General features: G+C 40.6%; 1 protein-coding gene across 1 annotated transcript in view; it reads left to right on the top strand.

The window, feature by feature from the left end:
- Positions 1–24,899, top strand: part of EFHC2 (EF-hand domain containing 2) — a 58,646-nt gene that overhangs the window by 8,186 nt on the left and 25,561 nt on the right. Inside the window, exons 3-7 of the mRNA XM_032100973.1 lie at positions 4,070–4,220; positions 11,345–11,568; positions 14,626–14,880; positions 16,421–16,531; positions 16,852–16,990. Of these exons, the coding sequence (XP_031956864.1) occupies positions 4,070–4,220; positions 11,345–11,568; positions 14,626–14,880; positions 16,421–16,531; positions 16,852–16,990 (880 nt within the window). The remainder of the gene's footprint in view (positions 1–4,069; positions 4,221–11,344; positions 11,569–14,625; positions 14,881–16,420; positions 16,532–16,851; positions 16,991–24,899) is intronic.

The raw sequence follows: 24,899 nt of genomic DNA, 5'->3' as shown, positions 1-24,899 counted from the left end.
AAGAAAGATATAAAACTATTTCTGTATTGGGATACATCTCCTACAGGATGTAATAAAAACAAGGGAGTGGGCAACATATTCCTTTTTTGGGAAAATGATGACAGTAAGGGAATTATTTGGTAACCTGGTAAGGATGAACATAAGGTAAACCCCAGTCCAGGAGAAAGTGTGCATGGGCAGTTGGGAATCAGTAAACTCAGTGGAGTGCTATATGCTTGGGATTCACTCATGCCATCATGCTTGCTCACACATCTGTGTGATTTGTTCATGTGTAATAGAGTATGTCTCATATTGACACAGGAATTTAAAATTAGGTTTTGGTTTTTTTCCTTTTTTTGCAAGAATGTAGTGACACCTTTAGAGAGTTACCAAATAACTACAACCTGTGATGACAGGAATTTTATAGCACATTGTTGTTGCTTTCCATGTTTAAGTTTCCATTAAATTCTACTTAGAGATGTTTTATTTCTAAAACAAAAAGCCTACAATCAGGGAAGGAAAATGATCCAGAAAAAGGAATCACTCAGCAGAGCGCAGAAATGTTGCATGACTAAATGATTACAGTATTTAAATATTGGGAAGAAAGGCAAATCTCATAATTTTTGCTTTAAAAGAGAAGCCATGCAGGTAATTGCAGTACAATTACACATTCATCTTTGGCAGACCAGAACTACAACAAGAAAATGTAAGCCTTGAACAGATCAAGTGCCTTTGGTTGGCTTCGCCTCTGAGATCCCTGGTATTGCTTGCACAGCAATGTGCTCGAGTATGAACTGGTCCAGTGTGCCCAGGTGTTAAGGCTTCAGCCAGACCTGGACTTGTTTTTCCTATTCCCTTCTTGGAACAAGGAGGGGTGTATTTGCTTCTCAGGGCCCTGTGTAAATTAGCAGGACTTGGATCCACGTTTATGGATTCAAGGGGTTCAGTAGGAGGCAGGGGGACCTTCCACTGAGCATCAGCCTTGGCTGGTGAGAGGAGCTTGCTGGCCTTTGGCCATTCCTGATCTAATCAATGTGTGCCTCTACAGGGCAGTCCAGGACAGGCGTTTGCAGAATTGGCCTCTGGAGGGCTCATGTGTTTGTATTAATGGCAGATTGTTACAGGGTACTTACTATCCAACTAATTTAGCTTCCCCAGTTAAGAGCCTGGAATGCAGCTCTGTCCTCCAGTGCTGCAGTTTGGAACTCAACAGAATGGACTTAATGAAAAATGGTTTGAGTAGGTATTTGTCTTTTGAAATGTAAGCTGCTTTCTTACCACTTTGGCTTCTAACTTCCAACAGTACCGTAAGTAATTGGAAGAAGGACAGGCATAAAACTTCATTTTTAAGTAGGCTGAGAAGTAGTTTTTGCCATTTTATTTGCCTAATAGGAAGCAGGTGTAAATTCAATTTCTTCTACTATTAAGTACACACACAAGGCCTCCTGGGCTTGAAATGATGTTTGTGATTTGACCACCACAGGTGCCAGGGAAACTTTGCAGCACTTTGCAAAGTGCCACTGAGTTTACTCAATACTTGTTAGTTTTGGTTTTCATAGGTAATATTTAATTTTTTAAGGAGTGGGGATACAAACTTTGTAGTTCTGTACTGCAGATGAGACTCAGGTTAGGAAGTGTCACATTTTGAGTATTTTTAAGACTAACTTTGCTTCAAAATGAAAAGTAATTAATGTGCATTTCTGTTCCTTCCCCTCCTCGTGCTTCCTGAATCATCTGCTTTGGTCTGCAAAATTGCAGTTGGTTGCTGCAAATATTTCAGTCACGCACTAACATGTTGATAAAGGTATAAAGAGAATAAAATGTGAGTGCAAAAGAACCCACACAAACTCCTCAAATGGAATAAACCAGGGCATAGGTGGATGCTCAGAGAAAGAAATAAATCCAGTGTATTAAGGATGTGATTGTGCTTGGAGTTCTGTGCAAACAGACTGCTTTGCCAGGCTGGTGTCTCATGAGATGACTGTTCTCAGAAGAGATCATTGACAAAATTAAGAACAATTAGTAATGAAACAGAGCTCTTGAACAGTATGTTCATCAAATGTCCCTATTTTAGTGGGACTGGCAGAGTAGGGACAAGAGGGCACAGAAGTTTCCATGTTTCCAGTGATTTCATGTCTCAGCAGCAGCTGGGTGAGGAATGAAATTCTGATCCTTGTCAGTTGAAGCCCAGGATGTTCAGACTGGGATACAGTGGTTCCACCATAGTACCTTTTGAGTCCCCTGGAGTGTTCAAGAGATTTATAAAGGGTTCCTGGTCATTCCAGAACAGTAGCTGGAGGCCAGGATTTGGTCACCAAAAATGGCACTCTACACCAGTGTTTAGACAAATGGAAAGAGGAAGAGATGTTGAAGGTCGATAGAGTTTGTGTTGCCTCTGTTGTGTGTCAGATGTTTTGTCCAGTGTTTTTGTGTTTGATGCATGAAACAGTGAAATCCACAGTTAAAACATATGGACAAGTATTAATTTTTAAATTTATTTTCAAGTCTGTACATTGTTCAGAAACTTGCATGTTGTACTAATTAAACAAACCATAACTGAGTTTTCTAGATTCCTTTGTGTGAAAATCTAATGCACCAGGTTTAACAGGTAATGGTTGTGTCATTTGATTCTGTAATTTAAATTTTATTTCTCTAGTGGCAGAGGATCACAGTGCAGGAGAGTTGATGCCAAAAATGTGTCTGTCATGCTGTTCAATGGTTGCTGAAAATCCGTGGGGTCTGAGCCTTTGAAATAATTTCTGGAAACAGAATTATTCTCATCTTGCGCTTAACCTGCCTGAGAGAAGGGAATGTGGCTGAGAAGTGTGAGCAGGACACAGGGTGGCTGTTTGTGTGTGCTCCTGGGCAAGCTGCTACTTCTCTCTCCCCAGATGTAGAAAAGGAAGTTGTTCTTGTCTATGAGGTGTTATAAAATCTCTGTCATCGGTACTCACGGAAGCACTTTGAGGTTCCCGAAGGCACGTGCAAAAGGAGTGCAGACTATTAACCAGTGTGTTCTGTCATGTAGGGAACTCAGCCAGCTTACTAGATTTCAAACATTTCCAACTCATGGTCTGTTAGATGATTGTTGAAACATAGGGAACAGCTAAATTGCCTTTTTTTCAATGCTTCATGTTGTCTGATGAATCAAGAGTGAAGGTAATTGAATTTATTAAATATAACCAGTGTGGAAAATAAAGTATAAATTAACACTGATTTGACCCAACTGAGTTAGGGGGGACAGGATAGAAACCTGTTTTAACTAATGCCTTCCTGCACATCCTTACCACAGCGAGCATCCTGCTAGATAATGCACGAGGAAGTAGATACATCTTTCATATTCCCTTAACATTGGTGTTGGTGGTTAAAAAATGATACCAAGAGGTGCAAAATTTGTGTAATGGTGCCTGAATTTGAGCTGGGATCTCCAGGTATGAGGGCCACTGAGCACCTCCCCTGTGAATGTGGAATTTTTTGCATTACTGCTATTACAAGAGACACTGAAGAGCAGTTGCTACGCTCTCTGAGATTTCCCTGCTCACTGAATTGCAGAACCAGGTATGTTTTGAAATGCCAATATTGCACAGTTGTAAATGCCTCCTGAAAAATGTCATTTCTATCTGATAGTCTTCAGTACCATTCATTTGAACGTTTGCAGGTTCTGCTTAAAAAGAACTCCTTCCACTTACCTTGATGGTAAAGCCACTGCTGTCATCATGCATTGTATTTTCTAGTAATTCATGGAATAGCAGTCTAAAATTTGCTTCAGTACCTAGGCAGCTCATTGTGTTATCAGAAATGCTTTGTTTGGAAGATTTTCCAAGCAACCTGCTGATAGTTTTGTATTTGATTTATTTCTTTGCTTTAGAGTTCCATCTCTGCTTAGATGTTGTGATAATAAAAATGCCAAGCAAAGAATTCTAAATTTATGTGCTTTAATGTGGATTTCTGTTCTTACATTTCTGAGAAATAAATCTACCTCCTGAAATCCATACATTTAGTTACTTACAACCTATACAAGTTTATTTGACGTATTTTGCAAAAGTGTTGGAGATTTTGCTGGTTTATATTTGTTTATTGTTTTTAATAGGCGTTGAATTTTGATGCCTATTTTGAAGAAGAAGTGACTGAAAAAAATCAAGAGCTGTATAGAATCAGACACTGTAAAATATATTTCTACCTTGAAGATGATACAATTCAAGTGACTGAGCCTGTAGTGAAAAATAGTGGCATAAATCAAGGTATCTGCTTTTATTGGCACCCTTTTTTCTCCCCTTTATACTTTCCTTCAGTACAGTCTTGGTCCCTTCCAAAGGATACGTAATGTGAATTCTTATTGCTAAAATAGGATGTAAATGCACAGCTGTAATTGTCTTTTCTTGTTACAGATCATGATGTGAACTTTTTTATTGTCTTAGTTTCTCAAGATACAGGTTTTGTAAGGCTGAATCCTCTCCCTCACTCAAACATACAATTTTTTCTCTAATACAGGAGTTTGAAATCATATGGTGGTAAGGACTTTGTCAGTGTTGTGTCAGTCCTGCAAAAGCAATTTGTGTTCTAGATCTCCATTCCTGAGCCTGGCTCCTCCCATCTTGGCACTGACAGGGAGTTCTGTAGCAGCAGCTCTGTAATTCTTCATGAGCTACTGCAGTGTCTCTGCCATTATTGAAGACAAGAGTCTTTTGTGCCTCTGGCTGTTGGTTCTTTTATGATTAAAGTGCCCATGGCACCGTGATTCTTCCTCCATGCCTTTTAAGTTAGGAAGCTGCCTTGCCTCAGTGTCACATCCATGCACTGGGAGCAGCCTGAGGACTTCAGGGGGAGGGTTTACTGAGCTGATTTACTGGGGTATTATTGGACTTGGTTTATGTTAAGAAAATGTGATCTAGCGGTCAACATCCTGTTGCAGAGGGGGAACACAGCTGCTGCTTCGTGGTGTTTATGGGTCGCTGCCAGAATTAAAAGTTTTCAAGGGATATAATCCAGAGAAGCAGGATGTCTTGGGATGACTACACCTCCCAGTCCCCAAAGACGTTTTGTACATTTTATACATTCTTAGCACAGCGATTTGCAAAAATAAGTTAACCATTTAACTACCCTATTTTTTTCCCAGATCAGCAGATGCTATCAATTTCTCCGTCTACAGAATAAGATAATATTTAAAGGTGTTACGTGCATCATAATTGTTAGGACTGGGATAAAATTGCTTGTGAATCTCTTCTTAAACCCGTACTTCAGCTGCTGCTGTCCTGGTGTTGAGTAGTTCTTGCCAGATTTTTTGTAGGTTCATCAGCAGGGACTGATTTTGAATGCAATGAACCCTTGTCCTACTCCTACCCGGGAAAGTGCTTTTTCATGTAAAAAAAGGCATGTTGGAGCTCTTTCCCTTACCCCCTCCCTGAACCCATATGTAAGAGGTGGGAGACATCATCAGGTTTAGGTTTCCCTTTGTGTCCCTCAAGAGTGGAAGCAGCTACTTCAGGGGTTTGTGTCTTAGAGCAAATGTCCACTGACAAAGGAAGTACAGAGTCAGAGGTGATGCCTTTGAGAGAGAAGGTGGAGGCCAGATTCTTTAGAGCAGGATAAAGCAAATTCAAAGCTGATTCCTTTGAAGAAGTTATTTTCATTATCTTTGTACTATGGGTTGTACAGGCTGCATCTTCAGCCCTGATGTTCCTGGCAGTTCTAGACCTGTTCCTTTGGTGACAGGAAGGCTACAATTTCCCCGTTTCCTTGGTTGCATCTTGTGTTAGTGATTGTTGGAATCACCTTTGATACTGGACCTAAAATCAACTGAATGGTATTAAAGAGAAACAAGAATTTTCTCAGTCTTCCATGCAAGGATGTTTTGAAAGCCTCTATGAGATTGTCTGAGTACTTCATATGGGATAAATTTATGTATGCAACATATTTAACTAATGGATTAAAAATAAATGTTCCAGGATCTCCAAAGTGCACTTAAATTATTTGTCTCTGGTGCTTGGGCTGGTAAGGAAGCTCTATGTATTGGTTGTGTTTAGGAAGAAAGAAAAACTGTAGATTGAAAGGTCCAAGGACTATTTGGAATGTGTTTGGGCTTCACAGTTGATGCATAGATATGGGGCCTATGCTTTATTGTAAACATCTATATAAATATTCTTGTGGTCCTAAAGGTTAGTATGATGTAGAGTGAAAGAGGTGATGGAGATGCCTATCAGAGGATTTTCTACTCACATGCACTTGGGGATTGGCTTCATGCTCCATAACTGAAGACCAATGACAAAGTTATTATGTTGAAGGCTCTAAATATTTGTTGCTGAATACATGCAAAAGAATGTTTCTTAAAGAAAATATATTAAATCATTGACTACTATATCTTCCCATTTTCAATAAAGAATTGTCCTATTTCCTCTTTTATTGTAATTCTATCTATCTGTCTATCTATCTTACATTGTTCAAATTTTTTATCCTGACTGGGAGTTTTTAAGCCCAAGAGCAACTGTCTGCATTGTGAAGCTGATAAACTGAAGCACAAAGGAACGAAAATCTTACCCATGATCATAGAGAAAAGGTCATAACAGGGTGAGGAGCTGAACTGAACCGAAGTTCAGGATCTTGACTGTTATGCTGCTCTCTGCATGTCTGCTGAAGTACAACTTTACAGTTAATTAAAATTCCAGAGAATTGTAGAGGAGAGGTCAGCTGTAGGAGAGCTTGGGGTGATAAAAGGCAAACTGCACTGAACAAAGAGCACAGGTGTGGGGATGTGCGTGAAGAAAAAGGTGTGGGGACATCAGGAGCAGGATGGGCTTGGTCTGTGTGAAGAATTGGAGAGTTGCAGTGGCAGGAAAGGGGTTGTGTAAAGGAGGAACAGCAAAATCCAGTGATGGATAAAGTAGAATTGAACTGTTGAAGGCAGAAGGTGGTGGTGACTTTAACTTGGATGTTTGCCCTGTCAAAAAAGATGTAAACCAGACAGCTGGGATGGCTATTTTCAGGAGGCTTCTTGGAGAGAAGGTAGAGCTGTGACAGGGTAGATCAAAGATAGATCTTGTCTTGGCTGGTTAATGCCTTGAGGCCATGGGTTTGCCAGTGCTTGTGCCATAACCCACAAATGAGACTTTGATGGTCTGAATGGGTGTCCCTGGGAGTGGTGGGATTGGAGAAATGCAGTAGTTTCCCATTGTACTCTTGTAGTGCTTTTGGCTTTGCAGAAAGAAATTTGGAGATGCTTACAGACTGCAAGAAGATCTGGTGAAGAACAGTGGTCAAAGAAGTTAAAGGAATTTCTAAGTTCAATTATGATTTTACAAAACTAATTGTCTTCAGAGAAAAAAAGCCAGAAAATGTGCTTTTACCATTGATCAAAATCTCAGAGCAACAAAATAAATGATCTGTGGGAAATGTTTCAGTGATTTTAAAAACTGCTTTATGAAATTGGCTGCTGTACTGGACATGAATTTGGTCTTACAAGGTTGCTACTAAATAATTGAAATTTAAACTTCATTTAATTCTGGATACTGCCTTGCTATTTGGAAAATATTAGAAACATTAGAAGAAATCTATACTGAGGAGGGAATGCAGAGACCTTGAACTTGAGAAACCAGAATCGGAGCAAGAAACAGCAGGACAATCACAGTGCACAAGGCCCAAGGAAAGATAAGGAGAGAAGGACGGTAAACTTAACCACATAAAAAACTGCAAATGCTTCTTCCCCAGCCAGAATGATAATTATTCTTTCAGTAAAAAAAAAAATTCTCCCATGGAGAGCCAGGCTAGATATGGCACTTGCGAGTGTTTTGTACATCTAATTCCCAGTTAACAGGACTGTGGCTGGCTGATACTGTCTTATCAAAAGGTCATTTCTGTTCCCATGGGGTTGACTGTAGCTTCCAGTGCAATCCAGACCCTGCAAGCCAGAGCAGAGTGGAGCAGCTGGCTGGTTTCCCCAAGGTCAGCCAGCTGAAAAAGAGAGTGGAGCTGCCTCCTGGCTGGGTTCCCAAGGCCGGCTGGCAGAAGAGGAAAGTACAAGTGGGAAAGTGAAGTTGCATCAGCTCCTCCAATACAACAGATTATCTAAGAGTTTAAGCCTCCCCCGAGGCCTTGAAATAATTGCGATTTTGCCATATTTGACGGTGGCCAAATCATGACCTTGCTATGTTCTGAGAAGGGTGAATAAGTGAACGTAAGAAGCCTCCTTGTTTATTGGGATGAACTGCAGGAATAATAGTGGTGGCTTCTCCTCCTTCCTGTGCAAACAAAGTGTGTACAAGCTCCAGGTATTACTCATTCCTCTCCTCTGTCTAATGCACTCTTGGGCTGTGCAGAGTCAGAGAGCTGTGCTGAGGAAACTCTGGATACCATTTAAGTTCTTCTGCAGAGCAGAGAAGCAGCAGAGACCAAATCATTTGCTGCCCAGCTTCATTGTCAAAAGGCCTTCACAGCTAGTGAGATCTCCTCAAGCATCTTCTGGGGTTGCCATATAATCTGAAGCCCCAAGAGAAAACAAGGAATGCTACAAATTATGGTGTGGGAACTCAGTGCCACCACCACTGTCAGAGAAAAGCAGTACCTCAACTCCCTTTCCAAGAGCAGGGTAGAGCAGAGCTTTAGTCTGACCAGATGCAAATATTTAAATCAATGCTTGGTGGTGCAGTAGAATGTCCTGCTCAATAAACTGACAATCAAAGAACCATTAGGAGTAGTAATCCATCCTGAGCAACCTGAAAACTGCATGTCCAGATGCTCCTTTAACAGTTTGCAACAAATTTCTAGATGAAATTTATTATTTTCCAGAAGGAAGAACAATTTAAAAAATGATGAGACCTAACCTCAGCTGATCAGGTTTTATTAAATTTAAAATTCAACATTATGAAATGTACCCTCTACAGGTGTACATCAAGCACAGTGATACCTAATAAAAGAGAAGGATTGCTAGAGATATTATCTTTACAAGACATTTTCCATTAGGAAAGAAATCTTTCTCCCTCAGAACAAAATGGGTATGTGTGTTTCACCCTTAAAAGTGATATGAAAAACAAACTGAGGCTTATTCACCAAATCTGAGGTCAATATACCCTCCAAAACCACCTCATATTAGAAAATTATCAACCGTTATATTTTAGTTGAAGTGATGATTCAACAGGATTTGCATACTCTGACTTAACCCATTATCTGTTGATTGACCTAAGGATTATCCAAAATCAGGTAAAATATTTTAAAGTATGTGGTTTTGTTAAAGCTAATGCAATGCAGTTTTGCATCATTTAAAATGTGCTACTTCCCACATTTTCTAACATCTTTAATGAGGATACATCCTAAATAGGTGTATAATATGCTTAAGCAGATAGAGGTTAATGTTTATTTTACAATGAAAGGTCAGTAACCAGAATGTTGGATTTGGTACATATGAAACATCAGGATGATGAATGGGTCTTAAATAATTATTTTAATGGGAACATAAAGTAAATCTGCTTTGTTGCTTTATTCCTCTGAAAAATTAAGGATATGTTTTCATTGTAAGAATTAGAATTTAACAAACAACTCTGATAATGTAGTAAAGAAAGGTATTTCATACAAATTATTCCATAATATTGAACAATGAAGAACAATAAAGAATTTCCATGGACTAACCTAGGAATAAGGCCCTTCAAACACCAAACAAAACATACAGTGGTATCCTTCTCCCTTCTGCTCTGCCTCTCTTTATCCCCTCTCTTCCCAGGCTCCCCTCCACTCTCACCTACTTCCAAAACAAGGTAGCAGTGCTGGAAAATCATCAAATGGGATTTAATGAGAAACCACAGCAGATACACAGCTGAGTGCACTGGAAAGAGATCCAGTGAGCAATAATGAGATAGACCTTTCAGCTAATTGTGCCTAATAATCTATTAGTGTAGGAGTAGGTTGGTGCTGGAACTATTTTTAGTTTGGGAATTTTTGCATCTTTACTGTATTTGTTTTTAAGTTGCAACACTTTTTATAATTCCTGTAATTTCAAAGTCATGGGGAACCTATGGTAGCAAGTAATTATTGTAATATTATGGGTTGGTGGTTCCTATCTGGTCTTAGCCAGCAGGCATACACATTGTAAAGCTGGTGTACAGAGGTGTCTGGTTTGGTAAACAGAGCAAAGAGCCTGAGGTGGAACACTGGACCATCTTTTTATTTTCTGCAGGGTATTTTTACACAACTATATTGAAGTATGCATGTGGCAAAAGTATTGTCCTTCTTGTTCTCTCAAAATGTTGGAAGAAAGATTTTAGTCCCATCTGTACTGATCTGCTATTCTTTGAAAACCCAGAACAAATCAGAGCTGGTCGTACATGAGCTGCATACCTGTCTTTAATGTATGTATTACAAATTTGGGTAACCTACTAGGGCTGCAGCTTTTAAGTTGATTCTAAAATTCTTGTAAGTTATTTCTAAAATATTTTTGGTATCCCTAAATCACTGAAGTTGGAAGGGATACCTCAAGATTCTCTAGTCCACGCCCCTGCCCCAAGCAGAATCAGCTGGAGCCAGATGCCCAGGGCCATGTCCTGTTGGGTTTCAAGTATCTCTGAGAATGGAGACTTTGCAACCCTTTTGGAGAGCCTGTTCCAGTGTTTGATCACCCTCACAGTAAAAAAGTGGGTTTGTGTGCTCAGGTGGAAATTTGTATCTTTTAATTTGCTCTCATCCTGTCAATGGGCACCATGGAGAAGAGCCTGGCTCCATCTTTTTCATTCCCTCCCATCAGGTATTTATGAACTTTGATAGATTTTCCCCACCTCGAGTCATCTCTGTTCCAGACTGAACAGTTCCAGCTCTCTCAACCTTTCCTCGTATGAAAGACTGAAAGATGTTCCAGTCTCTTGCTCACAGCTAATGAGTACTTTTGAAGCATCACCCAATTCATCAATGTAGTTGAGAGTTTTCAGCTGATTGGCCAATAGAAATTTATTTGTCTTTTAATGTCTTTTAATCTTTAAAATGTTATCAAATTCAATGCTGTCAGGATAACAGTTCTTTCATTTAAAGACAATAAGAAAATTTAAGTGTGTGATTACTTTATCAAAGTTAAAATATCTCTCTTTTTCTCCTCTCTTCTCTCTTTTTCTTTTGGACAATGTTCTTGTTAGACTGTGGGTTGCAAGGTCCTGGCTCTGTATTTTTGAGATGGAGTCTTTGCTTCAGACCAGCAATCAGCCCAGCTCACCTCTCATCTCTACTTTCCATGTGCTCCTTAAGGAAGCTCAGTTCAATGTCCCTGCCTCCGTGCTTGACAAGTCACACTTTCTTTCCTTGCTAGGGCAGTTTATTTTCTCTAAACTTAGTTCTATAAGGATCCTTAGAGCAAAAATATTATTTCCTCCATTAATTTATTCTAACTGTTTTACAGGAACTATTGTCCGACGGCATCAGATTCCACTTCCACCTCCTCATGAGGACCAGTCCTATACTATACATCATTTCAATATCAACACAGAAGTAACCTTTTATGGCCGAAAATATAAGATTATAGATTGTGATCTGTACACAAAAAACTTCCTGAGGAAGATAGGAATCCGAGTAAATCCTCCTGCAAGCCGTCCGGATGACCCATACACCACAGAGCGGCAAAAGGTCAGGGGAGGCAGCAGCAGCGAAAACTTGATTTGAATAAAACTTGATTTAAATGCATATTAGTAATATGCATCACATAAATTATTTCTTTAATATCAAATAGAAAGTAGCTATTTTAACATAGTAAATCCCAAGAGAAAACTTGGATTTAAAAATTTTGGTATGTGGCTCATTGTACTATATAAATAATTTTCTCCTGATGTGTTCACACTCCTTTTAAAACAGAACAAAATTAATTAGGAAAAATAATAGAAACCTTTCAGTATCACCCTGAAAAGAAAAAAAAAAAAAAAGAGTACCTCTTACATGTTTTACTGGAATTTACATATGCTACTTGATTTTGTTTGAGCTAATCTAATGATAATATACACTTTTAAAGTGTTTAAAAGAAGATCTAATTGGAATTGTGGTTGCAGCACACCCATGGCTTTCTGCAGACTCCTTTCTCCTGTTCATATGTTATCTTTCACCTCTACCCCTACATGTTTTTAACAGCTCTTTGCACATGTAAAGCAAATTGTTTTGCCATTCAGAACCCAATGCTCTGCAGTTTTAAGACTTGTGAGGTTTTATTTGGTTCCCTCTTTTGTAAGTGTATGGGAATGCATATACACAAACATACACACCTCCAAGACTCTCACTCAGGACTCCTACATTCTATGTGCATTCCCCTTTACAGGATTTGTTTGTTTGTTTGTTTGTTTTTTCTCTGGGAGTAGTAATGGGAGTGATGTTTTCTGTCGGGAATAATGACAGTTTCTTTCAGTTCTGTTTTTCTTGATTAATATGAGCACAGATGGTACTTGACCTGACTCTTAGGACTCTTGGCCCATGATGTGCAGCCTGTTTTGACAGATCCAACCTGGTCCTGTGAAAGCAGCAAATACTCCCTGTGTCTGCGGCATCCTTAGTGCTCCCAGTGAGAAAACTGCTGTAGGTTTCAGCAGCAGTAATGGAAGGTGACTGTGACTGAGATGTGTAGGACAATTTCCATGTCTCTGAGGCACTCTCAGGCCAACACTTTGGTTTCTCTTCGTTCATGCTGCCAGGCTTGTGCAGTCCCCCAGTGAAAAGCAGCATTTGTAATACATCTGGTTCTGTGTTGTGGTGACTCAGTCTGGCCATGGGTTTCTTACTCAGCCCCTGTAGGTAACAGCTGTGTATATAAACACATACTGAGTTGTCTTGATACCGTCAGACTGTGTCAACATTATGTGTGGTACTGCATAACCCACTTAGATTTTATTTTTTTTTTAAACAACATGCAAAACATTCAAGTATTGGGCATATTTGTGCCTAAAGAGAATGGAGAGGGGGAAAGTGTTTGAGAAATAAGAGCATCAGAAGTTAAAAAATGGCTAAAATCTATGTCTTCATGTTGTTGGGGAATTATTGAAAAGTTATTTAGCAGGTTCTGGCTGCCTTATGCTTTCACTTTTCTGTGCCTAATTTGTAGAAAGTAATTTTTTTTTTTGATTGCTCTGGACTACTTTGAGCAAAATTAAATTGGTTTTTACTGGACTCCTAATACATGGCCAGAAAACGAAGGTATGAAGGAAGGTAAGGAATGGGATGGGATAGAAAATGAGGCCAGTGAAAAGTGCAGCAAACCATTTAGACTCATATTTCACAGAATTACAGAATCATTTAGGTTAGAAAAGACCTCTGAGGTCATCAAGTCCAACCTGTGAATCCCCACCTTGTTAAGCAGACCAGAGCACTGAGTGCCACATCCCGGTGTTTCTTGAACACCTCCAGGGATGGTGACTCCACCACCTCCCTGGGCAGCCCCTTCCAATGCTTAACAATCCTTTCCATGCAGAAATTCCTCCTGTATTGTTGGAGATGGTATTCCATGGACGACAATAGTGTTACCTGGTTCAGTGTTCGTTTGCTTATTGCATCTTCAAGGGTCAGGAAGGAGGAAAGAGAGCTCTGGGAAGGTAAACAACTGAGTTGTAGCATATATGCCTGCAACAGAATGAGTGCTGCAAATCAGCAGGGACACTGGCAGGCAAAACTTGGTTCTTCTTTCCTTATTTTAAGATTTGATGCTCTGAAAGAATGGGACTTTTCCCTCTCAGATTTTTAAGGCCAGAAGATCTGTTAGTGGATTAAGAGAAATTTAGACAGTTATATGTACTGTCTATAGTCAACGTTTTTTTTTGTGTTCAGACAGTTCAGGTTACATTTTCTCATCAATGTCTGTCACCATTCATCTTTGGAAGCAATTTTGTAGATGAGAAGGATTATCTTGTCCCTTTTAATGCACTTTGGACATGTGGATTTTGACTTAGGAAAAACACTCTGTTCAGGTCACCATTTATATATGTGAGCTAACATTATGTAAATGCAGTGCTTGGATTGGACCATCATCCTGGGATCCAGTTCAACACACTGCCACTGGTTTTGCAGCAACCACGACTGCAGGAAGTGCCTTGTCCTAGGTCATGTCAGCTGGAAAGTATCTTTAGCTGAAGATCTGCTGTTCCTTGTCAGACCTATGGGTGTGTTTTGAGAGGAGAACAAACACATCCAGTACCTGCCAACTGTATAACATGAATCAAAAGTTAAAAATCTATGTTTTAAAGTCTTTAAAGAAAGATTGTCTTTAAAGAAAGACAGAAAATACCAAAGGGAAAAGAACAAATTAGTTCTTTACACCATATTATCTATAAGAAATAATTTTCAAGGAAGTTAATCGGAAGAGTGATGCTATTTGGCATTTTAGTCATCTGATTACCACGGGCAGTTTCTTGAAAATATGAGCTGTACTGTAAATAATTTAACAATTCTCTGATCTAGAGGACCTTGTTGCAAGAAAAACAAGGACTAAAACCAATCCAAAATTGTTTTCGTATTTTTTCTGAGGGCACAGCAACCCTGTAAATACTTCTTTGATAATGACATAAATAGTGTTTCATGTATTGTAATGGTGTGGTGTCATTTGAAAATCCTCAACCCATGTTCTAAGGTTAGACAGTACCATGCTGTCATGATCCTGTTTGTAAGAGCAAATAATTAAAAATATGTTTCTCTTAATTTCTCCTTTACCAGAGACATTTGGCGAGCACGAATCCTTTGCATCCTTATGAGCGCTTTGACACTTTGAAACAATTTCTGGAGTTTGATGGACAAGTTTTAGGGTTTTCCTGTGTGTGGCATGACCCAGAATCCCGGCTTTCTGGCCCACGGGAACTTGTTCTTCGTTATTATTTGGCTGATGATACCATTGATATAAGAGAAATTTTGCCAGTAAACTCAGGCCGGGATACAGTTCCATATTTCCTCAGAAGAGATAAGCTTCCAAAGGTGAGGAAAGAAAATTTCAAATTCTTCTACTAATTAAGAACTATTGAATGTTTTGTTTTGAAAATCCTGTATTAGGATTGTAATGATATTTAGAAAGTGTTTTCTGAGTATTAATGATAATTGCATGATTTAGGATTTGCACACATTCATATAGTAGCTTAATAAGTGATGGAAAAATATCTTTAGGCTTGTCATGCTTAAACTAAAAGGAGCATTTAGGCAGAGAGATGTCCTATGATTTTCTTTCTCCTGTATTAATGTATTAAGGTAACTGTATTAATAAAGCTCTGCCATAATGGGGACTAGAAAATGAATTAATATTGATAAGCTTATGTTAAACTGAGGTGAATTCAGATTTGATCAATGACTTACATTTGCAGCCATTGGAAAAGTCAGTTTTGTATTCTATAACATTACCTCTTTGTAGCAAATCTAGTGTGATTTCCTGAAACTGAGTTTCTGGGTTTGGGACCTTAAGCAAAATCAGTTAAAATCAATAGAATCCATCAATAAGCTTTGTTGGGCATTAATCATGAGAAAGGCTCCACTCAGAGAAATCTTCAAAGGGTTTGCGTCCTCCATAACCTGTTATGATTATAAAATTACTGATCTGGATACACTTCTGTATCACCCCAGACAGATCCTGATGATAGAATAACATCAGCCAACAGGTGGAATAAAATACTGGGAATCTCTTCCTCCTTTTCTTCTGACACTGATAATCTATTTGTGATGCCATAGATGTATGTGAGATTTTATAGTAAAAACCTACCAGCAAAATATTACATTTTTCTCACCCTGTGAGTCCTGTGTTCTGAGATGCTGATTTAGCAGTGGCTCTGTGATACCAGACCCCTTCTACAGCTGAGGTGCATGTTGCAATTTTAAGGACTGGTTTCTTGCTCTGGAAATTTTGAGAATGGCAGCAGAGGAATCAGTAGTTGTGGTGTCAGGGGAGGTGGTAAGACAAAATAACTCATTTTGATTACCCTGAATCAGGAGTTAGTTCATAATTTTAAAAAAAGTAACATAAATGTGTATTAAGCTTCATATTACTGGGATAAATTACTACTGTAATTTTAAAACTCACTATAGAAACAAAAATACATCTTTGCCAACAGAATCACGCTAACTTAAATCTGCTGTGTTTGTGCAGTGGATAGGGCCAGCCTTGGATGGTTCTCTGCATGTTTTTATAATTATTACCAATCAAAATAATAGCCTTTAGAGCAGATGTTGACAACGATGTGATACTTTGGGTGTGCTGACCTTTGCTTTCTGTTTGCTTCCAAGAGAAAGGAGATTTTATCCTTGGATAGAGATTAAGATTCTGAATGCTGCTTCTGGCATAAGTACTGGCATTGGGAATAAACACTGGCTTTTAGGTTTGGTGGTAGAATCTTAGAATTTACTAAAAATTCTCCCAGGAAAATACTACAGTAACAGTCCGTGTATAACAAACCTGCTGGTTCTAAGGTAACAGAATTCTCTTTCTTCACTGTCACCTGTATTTCTGAAGGGTTGGTCTCTTTCCTTGCAGAGTGCTCCCGCTCCTCTGTATCATCCAGGCACCATCACCAATCACACTCTGCTCAATGTGTTGGGAAGGTCAGAAAGAAACAAAGGCTGGTACCTGCGGGACATTCTGCAGGTCAGATATTGTTGAACGCTTCCAGCTGTTGAATATAGTAGTTTTTGTAATTTCTGTGGTTGTTATCCTCTGCAACAAAGAGAGTCATTTATAGAATTGTGCTGCCACTGGAAAATAGCTCAAATGAGAACTACTGAGATTCACTCTGTTAAATCCCACATTTGTAAAAGTGAAGGAGCTTAACGGGGTGAAATATACTTGCCAATAGACTTTTAAGGTTATGTGTTAAATCACACGCAATAAATGACCTGGGTTTTAAGAAAGGTTGTGTGATTCTGAGATTTATGGAACTGCTGTATAAATGTTCCTTCTTTTATTAGACAGGAGCAGTGCATCGGGAATTTTACAAAGACAATGACTTGAAAATAGGGGCAGTAATTAATGTTTGGGGAAGGCAGATATTAATCTGTGATTGTGATGAATTTACTAAAGAACATTACAGGAGAAAGTATGGAATTGGTAAGTAGTGATAATTATCCTTTCCTTATGAGCATTTTTATAGTTCTGAGTTTAACAGACCTGTCTTCAAATTTCCTTACTGACAAAACATGTTCATTAAAACCTTTAGCAATAACAATCTATTGTAGGCTGTTAGCAGCAAAGCAGTAATTTTGCAGGTAATCCAGAAGAGCTTTCTTATACATTGCTCCATTGAAAACTAACACATAACGTACGTGTTCTGCTCCTAATGCCTCTATTTGAAAACTACAGTGACAAAATAGTCATATGGATAGACTGCCATTTATTCTTCTCTCCTTCCCCCTCCCCTTCCAATAGCTGTGTGTGCAGTCAGAAAATAATAAAGAACATGTAGTAAGTGGGTAAGTAGAATGAGCTCAATTATTCCCCCTTATACTATGTTTCATTTTATATGAATGTCAAAATCCTCACATAATAAGATTTTCTGACATGACAGTTTTAGTATATGACTATTGGTTTTTACAATGCAGTTTTGAGTATTCTGGACCATTAGAGTGTATCCTGTGAAGTTTCAGCATTAAATTCTGGAAACATTTAGCAACTATGTCCATTATGGAAAAGCATTTCGGAGATGAATAACAATAGGGGCTTTCATTTATCTGTCTTTGAATGTCCCCAGTCAGACTTGCTAATGGTTCCATCATGGACATCTTCCTGCAAAAATGACTTAGTTATTTTCTGGCCGTTTATCCATTCAATAAATATAGCTGAGCATCTGACTATTCAGAGATGGTTGGAAGAATGCTACTATGGCCTTTCCCTGCCACTGTGAAATAAAACACCTGAGCAGACTATTTCTGTTACCTTGTGATCAGATAGAGTGTGTGTGTGCATCAGAGCTTGTCTGCTGCATTGGGGGAATTAAATGGTGTAGCATTGCCATTCAAACACTAAATTTCTTAATTGGCAAAATATTTCTCATTAGGAATTTTTCAATAATACCTTGGCATGTCTGTACCAAACTGAACCTGTTCTTGCCAGTGTGCGAGGAAGCTGTGTCCAATAACCATGGTATTATCTGTAATAGCAGCAAATTTAACTCTAGAGATGGAAAATAGGGGGTTCTGCTCTGAGAATTTCTTCAGCCAAGACCACTGCTGCTTTTTGGCAGCAATATCCTCTGTCTGAACAAATTATCCTGAACAGAGAAAGGGGTCTTCTTACTCAGGGCAGGCAATAAATGAAATGCAGCTGACCATCCTGGATCAAACAAGTAGTGCAACCAAGTAATACACAAATGCAAAGACCCTTCCCTTCCTCTAATGCTGGCTCGGTAATTACTGTTTATGTCTCTGGATGTTAAAGTTAGGTGGTTAGCGAGTTAGGGGAATTCAGAAGTTGCTGATGTGCAGAATTCTAGAAAACTGGGACTGTAGGTGGTCTAGTCTGCTCCTGTTCTGAAGTAAAGGAGATTTCTTTGCCTCCTGAGGTATCTTGTCCTAACCTCATAGTTAAAAATGCTGCTTAAAAGCTGCTCTGAAGCTGGTTTGTGTAAACTGAGAGAGTAAATTTTTTCTCTTATCTCTGTTGGACTTGGAAGAACAACTGCTCAGTATCCTCTTTTTATAATAACCTCTTACATATCTGAACACTATTCCAATACAAAACCTTATTCCCCTGCTCCCTTCCCAGGCCACTTACTGCTATGGGAAAACCTTTCAGTCTTTCTCCATAGTCCATTCTTTTCTATCTGTGATAATTTTTCTCAGTGCTCTCTCCAGTTTCTCTGCCTCCTTGACACCAAACACACAAAGATGTGTTCTAGCTGAGACCTTTGGGCCACTGGGAAGTGTCTTACACATACCTTTAAGGATATATGATGGCAGAGACTCTGACTAACATGGAAAACCATCCATCTTGATGCAACCTGTCTTGTTCACAGAAAATACTTTCTTAGAGCTAAGGGACTCACACTTTGCTGTAAAGTTCTTTTTTTGCTTTCCCCACAAGGATTAAAAAAACGTAGATATGGCTTTTTAACTGGAAGGGACCAGGAGTAGAATCAGGGTAGGTTTTGTCTTAGAAGCAGGTTTTTAGAGAGAACTAGTGAGTGTTCACCTTTTACTCTTAGTGATTTACACATTTTGTGTATGTCTGTGGATGTACAAGGTATTCTCAGTGGGCTCTGTCCCACAAAGCACTCGGAATTCCACTCCGATCCAATTAAACACTGGAACGGACTTAATTGCAATTCCAGTCCAGGGAGACCATTTACTTGAGCAAGAGTAAGCAAGTAGATAAATTAGTTCTTACATCAAGGCACAGTACTCAGCACCTCATGGCATCAATCCAGCTGTTTTGTTACTGTGTTTTTACATTACTCCCCTTCAATTTATACTTTTCTGCCAAAGCCATTAAAGAGGCTGACATTTATTTTTGAGTCTGCAGTTTCAGCACAAATTGCTTGCCCACAGAATTTGCCTTTCAGGAGAATGAAAAGTTTAGATTTCTCTTGAAGAACATGATGTATTTCTAATGTGGGGTTTGCCTGTTTTAATATGTTCGTTAAAAGCAGAGTTTTTCCATGCATAAACATGGCTAATGCTCTTCAGTAGGAAGCTGATGGCATTACTGTCACCCAGAAGTACTATGAATGCAAGAGAAAATGTATTTATGTGTGATATTACCTGTCCAGACTTGCTAGTGCAGGCTCAGAGGAGGAGAAAAAGACTCTGTAGCCGTAGAGGTGTTGTGGACACCCTGCTGAAATGGGAAATAGGCTGATGTACAGTGGGGGGAAGCTGGTGCTCGTCCACCTCACTTAATACAGAATCTTAGCACAGACTATTAAGTATTCGTTCTTAAATAACAGATTACTCAAGATGGAAAAAAAACAGTAAAATCTGGTTTCCTACTGCTTTTTTTTTCTCTGTCCCGGCACCTCCCAAGCCTGGCTGTTGAGCCTTTTCACAGCACCCTGCAATCCCTCTCCTGTCCTGGCTCTCCACCCCTCCCACCCCCTCATTTCTCAGGCTCTGTCCCTGACCCGCTGCCGGGGCAGAGCTGTGTGCTCTTGGCCAGGCAGCTGCTCCTGGATAACAGGGATAACAGCTGACTCCTTGCTTTCCCCTCAGCGAGGCATTAAAGCCTGCTGCCAATTTTCACAAAGCTCTTCAGAGGTCAGTGTCTCTGGTGTTTAACCTCTCCACTACACGTGGTAGAGACCAAGCAGCAGCTTCTAAATATACTTGGGCATATACAGATGCTTTTTTTACTCAGGTAACTGTAATAATCATGAAGTAAGACTGTAAATGGAGATTTTCTTTGAATCAGGATAAATGCTGTCATGTTTCAGCTGCATGGACAGTTCTGTGAGCACTAGGTTTTCTTTAATCCTGCATGTAGAAGTTGTGGACATGTATTTTTTGCCTTCTTATTTTAATTCTTACCTCAGTTGTGAAGCAGATGCTCACTAGAAGCAGTCTCAGCTGTACATCTCCTCTGACGTACAGAGAATACCATGCTAACTGCCATCTCCCCAGGTTATCACCACCTCTTTATATTGTCCAAGTCTAGTGGGATTTCTCTTTCCTGCTCCTGGCTTTAAAGTTCAGAGGTGCCTGTCTTCTTCCTCTGAAAGCAGAATTTCTTTCCTGCTTCTGTACACTGATGTTCAGTGTAGTTATCATTCTAATCCAAAATATATAGCACTTGGCTCTTCCTTGAAATATGGTCTTATCTAACACACTAGGGTTTTCCTGCAGTTCTTTGAAGAGGGCAGAAGGTAATCTCACACTATATACCAAAATCTCAGAATGTATATTGAAACTGAAAGCTGAGAAGTCCATTCAAACTGGTTTAATGCTGCCTTTCTGGCAACAAATTCTTCTTGAGGACTTTAGTTTTTCTTACTAAGAAGACTTTGGTATCTTCAGATTGTTTATATGCTAAAGATGTGGCTGGAGCTGTTTTGTTTCTTGCTGTTCCCAGCGCTTATTCCAATCTCACTCAGGTTTTGATGTCGTGAGAAAGCTAGAAGTATGTGGTCCATGTTTGCTAAACGAGGTGGAATAACCCCCCAAGTTACTGCAGTAACAAGGGATGAAACTATGGATGGCAAAAATACCTATGCTGCTCTTTCTGGAAGTAGCAATTTGTAATCTCGGTCTTTCGCTTTACTCTCTACCTACTCTAAATTCACACTGAAAATGTTACAGCCTGGAAGAAGTGAGAATTGATTCCTTTCCAGACTGGACAGAGGTAATTTTCTTAAACACCAGTGATCACCTTGAGAAGAGTGCGTTTTGTGTGTAAGTGCCAGCTGTCTGATTCTGCCGTAATACTGTGAGCAGAGCAAAGATGAAACGAGTTTTGAGCTCTGGTAGCTGGCTCTTCATAAGTAGCAGAAATGAGTTTTTGACTAGTTTTGTAGCCTGTATTTCTCCATGGCAATTTCCTTCTGAATTTCTTCATTCACAGGAGAGAATATGAATATATAATCCTTTAAAATCCTGGAAAATATAGGTGACACAAGGCTGGATGTTTGTAATTTTCTCTTTAGTGAGCCTAGTCAGGTGGGGGTCAGTCTCTTCTCCCAGGTAACAAGTGACAGGACAAGATGAAACAGCCTCAAGTTGCACCAGGGGACGTTTACATTGGATATTAGGAAAAATTTCTTGACTGAAAGGGTTGTCAAACTAGAACAGGCTGTCCAGGGAAGTAGTGGAGTCACTGTCTCTGGAAGCATTCAAAAAACGTGTTGATATAGTGCTTAGGGACATGCTTTAGTGGTGGACCTGACAGTGGTGGGTTAATGGCTGGACTTGGTGATCTCAGAGGTCTTTTCTAAAATAAGTGATTCTATGAGTCTATGAATAACACAAGATCATTTTACTTCAGGGATGAGATGGGAACCAAAGGGCTGAGCCTCCCTTTGGATTTCACTTACTCCAAGCTTCACTTGTGAGGGATTCAACACATCCCCCAGGGATAAAACATTATTCCTCTTAATATGTGGTATCCTTCTAGTTTATAAATCTAATTTCCATTCACATGTGCTCAAGTTTACAAAAGGGAAAATGCTTTAGTGTCTTTTAATGAAAGCCTTATGCGTGGGTGTGAATGTGCACACTGTGACCAGCGTGTAAACACAGGAGCTTCTTGTCCTCTGCGTCCAGGGGTCCCGCACAGGTGCCCTGATGCCCCGAGCGCTTTTGGCAGGATCTGTGACACCTGAGCAAAGAGGAGGGGCTTGTGTCTGCCAAAGTACGCTGTTCCATATTGCATAACTACAAAATCAGCGCTCGGGCCGATGAGCAGCACCAGCCCCCGCCGCCTCCGCCGCGCCGCCACCGGGTGGCGCTGTAGGAGCGCGGAGCCGCCGTTCCTGGTGCCGCTGCCGGCGCGGGAATGGGGAATCCAGCGGAGAATCCAGCCGGGAATCTCGCGGGAGGGACCCCGTGTGCTACCTGCGGTGCTCAGCATCTGAGGGCTTCGGGCTTTGCTTTCCGCCTCCGTCTATGCCGATTTATAGGCTCCGTGTTTTTATGGTATCAGGAATTGCCTGTATCAGGCAATTCACAGCTGCGGAGCTGTGAAAATGTGGTGTTTTGGTCGCAGTGTCTAGAAAATAGGGGTCTCATAAAGTTTGGTGGGAATCTCACGAGGTTTAATGAGAACAAGTGCAAGGTGCTGCACCTGGGCTGGGGCAACCCCCGGTATCAATCCAGGCTGTGGGATGAGCAGATCCAGAGCATCCAGGCTGAGAAGGACTTGGGGTTGCCGGTGGATGAGGGGCTGGACATACCCCGGCCATGTGCCCTCGCAGCCCAGAGGTCAAGGGTGTGCCGGGCTGTATCCAGAGCACCGTGAGCAGCAGGTGAGGGGGAGATTCTGCCTCTCCGCTCTGCTCTTCCGAGACCCCACCTGCAGTTCTGCATCCAGCCCTGGGGTGCCAGGACACGGACCCATTGGAGAGAGTCTAGAGAAGGCACCAAGATGATTAGAGGGAAGGAACACCTCTCCTACCCGGAATGCCCAAGAGAATTGGGGCTCTTCAGCCTGGAGAAGAGAAGGCTTTGGGGTGAACTAATTGTGGCCTTCCAGAACCTGAAGGGAACTGACAGAGAGAGACTTTACAAGGGCCTGGAGTGATAGGACAAGGGGGAATGGCTTCAAATTGAGATTAGATAGCAACCTATTAGAGATTAGATGATTAGATGTTAGGAGGAAGTTCTGTGCTGTGAGGTTGGTAAGGCACTGGAACAGATTGTCCAGAGAAGTTGCAGATGCCCTGTCCAGAGCAGGTCCAGAGAAGGGCAATGGAGCTGGGGAGAGGTCTGGACCCCAAGTACTGTGAGGAATGACTGAGGGAGCTGGAGGTGTTCAGCCTGGAGAAAAAGAGGCTCGGGGTGACCTTGTTACTCTCTGCTACTCCTTGAAAGGAGGTTGGAACCAGGTGGAGCTTGGGCTCTTCTCCCAAGAAACCAGCAACAGGACAAGAGGAAATAGTCTCAAGCTGCATCAGGAGAGGTTTGGGCTGGAAATTAGGAAGAAATTCATCACAGAAAGAGTGATTAGACTTCGGAATGGGCTGCTCAGGGAAGTGGTGGGGTCACCTGCAGGTGTTTAAGGAAGGACTGGACATTGCACTCAGTGCCATGGTCTGGTTGGACTCGATGACCTCAGATGGTCAAATTGATTCTGTGATCCCTGGAAGAGTTCAAAACCAGGCTGTATGGGGCTCTGAGCAACCTGGTCTAGCAGAAGCCGTCCCTGCTCATGACAGGGGGGGTTGGAACAAAATGATCTTTAAGGTACCTTCCAGCCCAAACCATTCTATGAGTCTCTGATTTTGGTGCATGTTTACACACACACTTACTCTTTCATGGTGCAAATGGCTTTGAAAATTTCTGAATGATCTTTCTTTGGGCTTAGCCTTTTTGCTTCTGAATCACAGAAAGGGCACATGTAGTTTTTATGGAGAAGAATGTTGGTGTGGTTTTGCAAAACTGCTTTTTGACTGATTCAGGTGAAAGTATCAGCTTTTTGAGGCAGACCCTATTCTTCTAAGAAGTAAGGGCTAAAGGAGAACTTGTGTTTTCAGGCTAAAGAAAAACTCTGACATCTGAATGCTTGCTTTATTTTTAAACTCACACTGCTGTTAGGCAAGTCAGATTTTAGGAGTGCTGTGCTTTGATCTTCTGATATAGCCGTGTTTAAAACATTTTAATCACAAACCAGTTCAGTATTCCAGGTGACAGTACTTTTGTCATCCTCCTCTATTTGCACTGAAACCCATGCAACAAGTTTAGGTTACCCATCTCTCTTCAGTTCTGGGTAGAAAAGTTAAGATTTTTTTTAAAAAAGCCTTTGTTTCATGTGATCCACTTTTATACACTGGTCTCATATAGCTCTTATATCCCTCTGACCTGAAGCTGACCCTGTGCTGAGCAGGAGACCTCCCAAGGTCCTGTCCAGCCTAAGTTATCCTGTGTTCCTATGGCTGATGTCTTCATGTCCCTCAGGTCTGCCCATTTGCTTTCTCCCATATGCAAGTTCTTTCCTCTCACCTTTTCAATTTTCCATTAACCTCATTTAAGCAGCAGACTGAGCTCCTCTGTTAAGTTTTATGTGAACGCACTGGAAGCTGTCCTGCAGCAGAAGGGCAGTGCAGGGGTGCAACAAGGGGCCAAATGGGACAAGATTTTCACCAAGAGAGGAGTAACGAGGGTCAGGGAAGCAGCATTTTGGGAGCTACCTCTGTGGGAGCTGAGTGCAGGTCCCTGACCAGATGTGCCTCTGCTGAGTCAGGACAGCTCCTGCTTTGTTCCTGGGATGGTCAGGACCACTGATCACTGTGAGACAAGACTTGAGTCTGGGGAAAATAAGGAAAAAAAAAACTTCTAAAACTCTGGATATAGTGTGGAGTTGTGGACTGAAGTTATTT

The sequence above is a fragment of the Corvus moneduloides genome, chromosome 2, assembly GCF_009650955.1.
Source record: "Corvus moneduloides isolate bCorMon1 chromosome 2, bCorMon1.pri, whole genome shotgun sequence".
NCBI lineage: Eukaryota > Metazoa > Chordata > Aves > Passeriformes > Corvidae > Corvus > Corvus moneduloides.
This window is presented reverse-complemented; position numbering and strand designations above follow the sequence as displayed.